The 9,055-nt window shown below is 47.9% G+C and overlaps 1 protein-coding gene across 1 annotated transcript; it reads right to left on the minus strand.

Moving 5' to 3' along the window:
• Positions 1-5,586: 5,586 nt before the first annotated feature.
• On the minus strand, positions 5,587-7,037 carry LOC119310948. Its single transcript, XM_037586568.1, has 2 exons — positions 6,610-7,037; positions 5,587-6,371 (listed from the first exon to the last, which is right to left on the minus strand). Exons 1-2 carry the CDS (start codon positions 6,912-6,914, stop codon positions 5,933-5,935), a joined length of 744 nt encoding a protein of 247 aa, XP_037442465.1. The 5' UTR covers positions 6,915-7,037; the 3' UTR covers positions 5,587-5,932.
• Between the last annotated feature and the right edge of the window lie 2,018 nt (positions 7,038-9,055).

Raw genomic sequence — 9,055 nt, forward strand, 5'->3', positions numbered from 1 at the left:
ATCTGATCCGACTATAGTGAGAGAGATAGACACCCGCTAGCCACCTTATGCATCAAGTGCATGTCAGTCAGTGGAACCTGTCTCACGTAAGTGTACGTGTAAGGTCTGTCCGGGCTGCTTCATCCCACAATGTCGCTGAATCAAGATAAGACTAGTAACGGTAAGCAAATTGAACAAATCATCGCCCACAACTACTTTGTGTTCTACTCGTGCATAGAATCTATGCATAGACCTAGCTCATGATGCCACTTTTGGGGGAACGTAGCAATAATTCAAAATTTTCGTATGTATCACCAAGATCAATCTAGGAGATTCTAGCAACAAGAGAAAGAGGGAGTGCATCTCCGTAACTTTGAAGATCGCTAAGCGGAAGCGTTACAAGAACGCGGTTGATGGAGTCGTACTCGCGGTGATTCAAATCGCGGAAGATTCGATCTAGCGTCGAACGGACGGCGCCTCCATGTTCAACACACGTACAACCCAGGGATGTCTCCTCCTTCTTGATCTAGCCAGGGGAGAGGAGAAGTTGAGGGAGAGCTCCGGCAGCACGACGACGTGGTGGTGGAGCTTGTGGATTTTCTGCAGGGCTTCGTCAAGCTCTACGGAGGAGGAGGAGGTGTTGGAGGAGGGAGGGGCTGCGCCAGTGAAGGGGTGTTGCAGCCCTCCCACCCTCCCTCCATTTATAGGGTGAAGGGGAGAGGGGGTCGGCCCCTCTAGATCCCATCTAGAGGGGGGACGGCGGCCAGGAGGGGGAGACTTGCCCCCCAAGCAAGGTGGAGGCGCCCCCCTCCCCTAGGGTTTCCAAACCCTAGGCGCCTTGGGCCCTTGGGGGGTGCACCAGCCCACTAGGGGGCTGGTTCCCTCTCATATTCAGCCCATTAAGTCCCCCGAGGTACGTGGCCCCACCCGGTGGACCTCCGGACACCTTTCAATGGTCCCAGTACAATACTGATATCCCCCGAAACCATTCCGATGACTGAAACTGGACTTCCCATATATAAATATTCACCTCCGGACCATTCCGAAACTCCTCATGATGTTCGGGATCTCATCTGGGACTCCGAACAACCTTCGGTAACCACAAACAATTTCCCATAACAACTCTAGCATCACCGAACCTTAAGTGTGTAGACCCTACGGGTTCGGGAACCATGCAGACATGACCGAGACGTTCTCTGGGCAATAACCAACAGCGGGATCTGGATACCCATGTTGTCTCCCACATGTTCCACGATGATCTCATCGGATGAACCACGATTTCAGGGATTCAATCATTCCCGTATACAATTCCCTTTGTCCACCGGTATGTTACTTGCCCGAGATTCAGTCGTCGGTATCCCAATACCTCGTTCAATCTCGTTACTGGCAAGTCTCTTTACTTGTTTCGTAACGCATGATCCCGTGACTAACTCCTTAGTCACATTGAGCTCATTATGATGATGCATTACCGAGTGGGCCCAGAGATACCTCTCTGTCATATGGAGTGAAAAATCCAAGTCTCGATTCGTGCCAACCCAACAAACACTTTCGGAGATACCTGTAGTGCACCTTTATAGCCACCCAGTTAGGTTGTGACATTTGGTACACCCAAAGCATTCCTACGGTATCCGGGAGTTGCACAATCTCATGGTCTAAGGAAATGATACTTGACATTAGAAAAGCTCTTAGCGAACGAACTACATGATCTTGTGCTATGCTTAGGATTGGGTCTTGTCCATCACATCATTCTCCTAATGATGTGATCCCGTTATCAATGACATCCAATGTCCATGGTCAGGAAACTATAACCATCTATTGATCAACGAGCTAGTCAACTAGAGGCTCACTAGGGACATGTTGTGGTCTATGTATTCACACATGTATTACGATTTCCAGTTAATACAATTATAGCATGAACAATAGACAATTATCATGAACAAGGAAATATAATAATAACCATTTTTATTATTGCCTCTAGGGCATATTTCCAACAATACTGATATGTAAACATGCGAGTGTGTTTTTCTCAAGTCTCCTCCAAATCCAAATTGGCACTAAACCTTCAAACATCAATGTGGTGTCATTCAATGGGAAATGAACAAGTATGTCGCCTACTATGCACAAGTGATTAGCCGCCCTCAAAGTGGGATGGGAGTGTCAACTCATGTAAGTTCAATTGCTTCATTATGTCATCATTTGAATTTTTGTTTTTTCGTTGCATTCTCATTGTTATACTTATTGTTTTCTAGACGGTGGTGGCCACTATGTGCCAACAGACAGAGAAGAAGCCATCTGGTTTTGGCCATTGTTTGGTGCTATTGGATGGCAAATCAAAGTGGACACTACTTGTGGATGATCTCAAGGCCAGCAAGAGAAAGAATGAGATGGCTTAATCTCTCATCAATCAATTGGGTTGGATGAAGAAGAGGGATAAGTTGTAGGGGGATGTAAAATTTGATGTGTGGATGAATAACCGGCAAGTGATGGGACACAAGTGGTAGAAAGGGAGAGCCGCCCATGACACTGCGGCGACAAAAATGTCCACCACATGGATGGGCATTTTTTCGGTAAGGGAGAACAAGAAAGAGCAGAAGTACAAGCTCATGTTAGATTCGCAAAAAGAAAGGATGGATTGAGACTGAGAGATGGTGAACACCAAAAGTTGGTAAATGAGAGCAACAAGTTAGCAATTGAGAGGGAGAAGATAAAATTGGAGAAGAAAGGGGTGTGTGTCAAATGAATCGAGAAGGCCCAGACTTTTGGATCAATAGAGATTGAGAAGGAGAGGTTGCAACTTTCTCGATACATGAAGAATTCAAGGATAATATTGGACGATGCAAGCCTATTGGATGAGCAAGCAAAGATATGTGCCGTTAGAAAGAAGAAGGAAATCAAAGAACGTAGTGAGTACGAGGCGGCGAGAGCGACAATGGCAGTAGTGGAGTAGACAACATAGATAGAGGTAGAGTAGGCGGCGGGGATGGACGCGGCAAAGCAGGCGACACGACTGGTGTCCAGCAAGTGATCCCTCATGCTGGGACTTGAATTTCATTTTGGCTTGTCCGGATTGTTGAACTATGATTTATTTTTTCTTTGTTGCATTTGTCGAACTGTTGAATTGTGATGAATTTTGCTATATGATCCACATGCACGGTTTTGAGGGTTTGAATTTGAGGTGTGTGGCTGCCTGGCAGCCATGTGAGGGGTCGTCCGGTGCGCCAAGTCCGGCTGTACATGCTCTTACATCCACTGGTTTGCAACCATAGGGGCGACCATGATGGAATACATCTCACTATGGACTGCTTCCTTCTAGTAGTCAACATCTAGAGATTCATAAGCTTCTCAAATGAAAATGGGAGTATCATCCATGAGGTACACAATGAAATCGTCACTAAAGGACTTCGTAGTCCTCTATCTCTTGCTCCTAATAGGAGCTTCATTGTCTTCCTCGATAGGATTTTCATCATATGTTCCCTGTATTTCTTATATGCATTGGTTTGTCATTCCCTAATCTGGGTCCCCATGCCTCCTCCTTGTTGTCTGTGTCCCTCCTTGTATCAGGCGAGGACGATGGGAGAACGATTGTTGGAATCGGCAGGTTTGGGAGTTGGTGCCAGTGGAGGTATGGAGTGGAGTTGTGAAAGCCGGGTCGATGAGCTTGATGAGAGGGAGGAACGTCCCATGAGAAAGCTGGCGAGAAGGGGATTGGGTGGACAAGAGCGCCGGAGATGGGAGGTGGCGCTGGCAAAGAGATGGACATTGAAAAGAGGAGGATATGTGCTGCGAAGGAATGGGGGTGGATGAGGATTGGATAACGTTGGACAGAGTGTGCGTGCGTAGAGATGAAGTTGAGGACGGCAGATCGTCCGTGCTCTCCAGGGCATCCTCGAAGGTGAACGGGTAGCACGACGACGACCACAATAATGTCGGCGCCGGTACCGTGGCCGCGTGTGAAGGGCGTGTGTGTGGGGTGGTGATGAAGGTGACGGCAGACAACAACCAACAGTCGTGGAGGCGGCATGCGAGACATTGGGGGCGACGGAGTAGAGAAGGGCACCTATCGTTTGTTTTCCCAACCGCCTACGATATATTCGGAAGCGGCGACGAGTCTGTGCTTTTTTCAGAGGTTGTTTTTTATGAGATTGCCACCGCTCGGACAAGAGAGTTGTGATCATAGGAAGGGGAAGAATGATGAACCATCACGATGACCAGGGACTCTCCTTTAGTACTAGAGATACCGTTTTGGTTCGCACCAAAATTTCAGCGCGTGGGAAGAACCCAAAAAAAATCTAGAAATAACCAGCACGGTAAAAATCAGAAAGATTCACGGCGACTCCATGTCCTCCTCCAATCTCTTGCCACAACACAGCCTATTCAGCTCAGGTACTTGTCAAACGAAAGTATCTTATCTCTTCATCAAAAAATGAAAAGAAAAATAAGCCAGCTAGTACCATTGGTGCTGGAGGTGGGCTCGGTTGCAGAGGCAGAGGCAGCAGAGCAGCGCCAACCCAACCACCAAAGGCATTGAAACCTCCAAGCAACGCCTAGACGCAAGGAAGAAACGAAAAGCTTCTCATCAAACCCGTACCAGCACGGCATATTTTTCCCCGATCGATGTCCATCCTTCCATCGCCCCGCAACGCCGCAACAGGATAAGATCACATCGCACATGCACAGTCATCATATCATATCCTATCCCTTCTCCCACCCCCACACCTAACTTATCCATTATCTAATCACGCCTGAGACCATTAGCATTAACGCATCGATTACTACAACTGCTCCTATAGTAGTACAGTAAGCAACTGCTCCTAACGCATCGATTACTACAACAGGATAAGATCACATCGCACAAACAGTAAACATATGCTTCCCTTCGTCTCCTCTCCTTCTTCACCTTCTTCTTCAGACTTGTCGCCGAGAGAAACCAAAATCCCGGAGAAAAGAATGGTTGAGGTGAGCCATCACAAGACAAGCCCAGCTCGTGCGACGCACCGACGCTGCTGTATGAAAACAATGCGAGAGCAAGGTTAAAAACTTCAGATGCCAAATGGGACCTTGTCGCCGTGATTGTGATCCGTGATTTACTTGATTTATTACTACCGCTACGTTTCACCCACTTCTCTTCTCCCAGGCCAAGAGAGACAAGCGGAACAAGCCCCGGAATAATGAATGGATCCACGTCGTGTTGGGGGTAAAGCAAGCGGCTTGTTTATTTACGCGGCGACCCGTTTCTGTTCTTGCCGCCCGTTCGGCGCAAACATGGGGCGTAACTTTTCTTAGAAAAAACGGAACAGAAACTGTCGCCGTGGTGACAGATCTACGCACCACGCAGATTGCTGGGGAAAGAAGCGTACCCATGGATCTGCCTTCGCCTTTCTAGGCACAAAGTTACTACCGGTACCTGCAAAAGCGCCATCTTTCTTTCTTTCTTTCTTTCTTTCTTCTTGGAATTGATTTAGGCTGTCTGATTCTTCCTCGTTGGTGGCCATTTCAAGGCACATTTCGTCCCTTCCCACCACAAGGCAAAAGCATGGCTTAAGGGCGACCTACCCACTTGGTGGTAGAGCACAATCATGGCGGGGATCCCCTATCCAGCAAATCAAATTGCATCAACAAATTGTATATATATGTTTGTACAGGACGAAAGGATCAGGAGCGATGCCATTAATTAACTAACTAATCTTATCTCGAGGATCGTTCATCATTAGTTAATGATGGCCGGGGTGTTGGATCAGTTCGGTGAACTCAGTTCACCGGAGCAGTTCATACATGTCTGCGTACATGAGGTGAGCGAGGTCACGGGATCCAGGACATGGATACAAGAACACAACGAATTTAGCTTAGACACTTACACATGCTCTTGCGATTGCTTACTTATATATAATTAAGGAGTAAGTAGTAGTGACAGATCTATGGGACACAAGAGAGATCAATGGCTGCGAATTCGCAGCTACTGATTATAACTAGCATCACCGCCGTTTCGAAGATCTGACAGTGAATACGATCTCGGCGACCTGAAGCTGCCGCCCCTCCTCGCCGCCGATGCGCCGGTCTGGGTGTTCACGCTGAGCCGAGGGGGCGGCAATGCCGGCGCCTCCCACCCGTTCTTGCCGCGGTGCTGCTCGTCGGAGCCGGAGTCGGAGTCGTCGTCTTCCTCGCCTTCGTCGCCCTCGGGGAGGGCGTGGTCGGGGGCGAGGAGCGGGGGCAGGTAGGTGGCCGTGGCCAGCGAGCTGCAGGAGGCGCGGCGCGACCAGGTGGCCAGAATGCGGCGGCGCTTGTTGAAGGGGTTCTCCGGCTTGGCGAGCTCCTTCACGGCGTCCCGCGCCGCCGCCTCCGCGAGGCTGGTGAAGGACTTGGACTTGCCGGCGTAGAAGCTTGACAGCCCGTTCCTGAAAAATCGCCAAGAAAACGAAGGATCAATTTTCCATACCCCTCTCTTCCTCGCTCGATCAAATCAATTGCAATTGAGGAACCGATGATAACTTGTGATCTCTAAATACGATGAAACATCATACTAATTTCCTACTCGCGCTTTTGCAAATGGATCAAAGAATCCCCAAAAAAGATCTTTTTTTCCTCATTTTGGGCAAGCAAAAGGAAGCATATTCAGAGAAGCATTTGACTCACTTGATGGGCAAGGAGTCCTCCAGGGCGTCCAGGCACCCGAGCCCGGGCTCCTCCTTGAGCTTGCTCTCCACCTCCTCGTCTTCCCCTTCGCCACCAACCTCCGACGAGGAGTCCTCCCCGATGGAAGAGCTCGACGGCGACGGCGCCCCGATGGAGGAGCTCTCCGTCAGCACCTCCTCCGCCTCCTCTTCCTCCTCCTCCTCGATGAAGAACCCGTCGCTCATCTTCTTGCCGAGCAGCTCATCCCCCTTGGCCCTCCCCGATCCAGGGAACCCGCCGAAGGGCCGCGCCACCGCCGTCGACATGTCGGATGTGTCCGTCCAGGAACAAGGACAACACCAACTCAGCAGCAACTTGTGTAAGAGAGAGAGAGAGAGAGAGAGGGAGGAAAGAGGAAGAAATGGGTGATGGGATAAGATAAGAGCAACGACAGGAGAGGAGTTGGGTAGGCGGGGTCTTTGTAGGCTCACGGCATGGGCGCCCACCAGGGCCAGGATCCTCTATGGCCTATAACCCAATGCACCACACTACTGCCTAAAGTGTGTGGTACACAAACCCCTTTTCTTCTTCCTTTTCTTAGGGGAACATGAACCCCCTTCCAGATGCCTCTAGAACTATTCGAACTTCAGTGTCGAACAAACATCCGCTTGAGTGTAAGAACCAGCCGATACCCTGGAATCAGGGATGGTTCTGTCGCCTTGTAGTACTAATTTGCCCGTGTTGTATGGTGTGTCGGTGGGGTTTAAGGGTACGTGTAAGTCGGATTTTTTTGGTATCGGCTACTTTGATTTGGTATTATCCCTCTCAATAAACCTCTTGAACGTTTAGAACATCCACGCCAACGAACACCTGCAAGAGTGTGAGAACATGGCGATAACCTGGAGCGATCGGTTGGTTTCGTGAGTTAATGATCATAACCTTTTACTAATTTGTCATGTTTCATCTTTTGTCGGTGGGTTTAGGGTTGCGTGTACGTCCAAAAACCTATGGCGTCGTCAACTCTAATTTGGTATTATCTCTCTCAAGAAACCCGTCGAACAATTTAAACTCCCACGCGCGACAAACATTTGCCAGAGTGTGAGAACATGTCCATAACCTAGAGCGAGTGGCGTTCCATTAGTGTCCATGTTATATCGTTCGTCGATAGGCTTTAGGGTTACATGTACGTCTGAAAACCTATGGAGTCCTCAACTTTAATTTGGTATCATCTCTCTAAAGAAACCTCTCGACTGATTCGAACTCTCACACGAGCGAGGGATGTTTTGTTAGTTAATCATGACCTTTTACTAATATGTCCATGTTATATCATTTGGTAGGATTTAGGGTTACGTGTACGTCCGAAAATCTATGGTGTCGTGAACTTTAATTTGGTATTATCTCTCTAAAGAAACCACTCGAACGAGTTGAACTCCCGCGACAACAAACATCCACTAGAGTGCGAGAACATGGATAACCTAGAGCGAGGGATGTTTCGTTAGTTAATCATCACCTTTTACTAATATGTCCATGTTATATCATTTGTCGGTAGGGTTTAGGGTTATGTGTACGTCCAGAAAACTATGACATCGACAACTTTAATTTGGTATTGTCTCTCTAAAGAAACCTCTACAACATTCAAACTCCCACGATAACAAACATCTGCTAGAGTGTGAGAACATGCAGATAACCTAGAGCGAGGGATGGTTCAATGAGTTAATCATGACCTTCTACCAGTGGCGGAGCTAGGTAGAAACTGTTGGGCGGGGGGCAAGAGTAAAACATGAGTGTTTGAGGGTGTGAAATGCTAAAAATTCTCACTTAAGGCCTCATTAAAAAAAGTTCTTCCTAGTTTGGTACAAAGTTGGGGGGTGCAGACTTGTACATAGGTACATAGCTCCGCCACTGCCTTCTACTAACGTGTCCTTGTTCTATCGTCTATCAGTAGGGTTGCATGGACCTCTCAAGAAAACTATGGTATCGTCAACGTTAATTTGGTATTATCTCTCAAGAAACCTCTCAAACGATTCAAACTTTCGCGCCAACAAACATTCGCTGGAGCGTGAGAACATGTCAATAACCTAGATCAAGGGGTGGTTCCGTCAGTTCATAATGACTTCTGCTAGTTTGCCCATGCTATATTGTGTGTCGACAGGGTTTAGGGTTATGTCCCTAATCTACCACTTCCCTAATTAATAATCTTGCCACTTCCCTAATCTACCTATGAAATAGTGTTAAGAGTAAGTATTATGAGTGGTCCGAGATATTTTAGATGGAAAGAACATAATTATAGGAGGGATGTTTGGATAACACACATCTTTTTTTGGCTCCTGCCACCTTATTCTTGCACAAAAAGGAAAATGAGCCCCTTTCCGAAACTGCAAGGGGTATTTAGTTTAGCCTGCAAGATGTTTTCCTTTTTTGCAATGGTAGTTGTTGTGGATTGTAATTCATTCGGAGTGCGATGTCG

This window comes from Triticum dicoccoides, chromosome 5B, assembly GCF_002162155.2.
Source record: "Triticum dicoccoides isolate Atlit2015 ecotype Zavitan chromosome 5B, WEW_v2.0, whole genome shotgun sequence".
NCBI lineage: Eukaryota > Viridiplantae > Streptophyta > Magnoliopsida > Poales > Poaceae > Triticum > Triticum dicoccoides.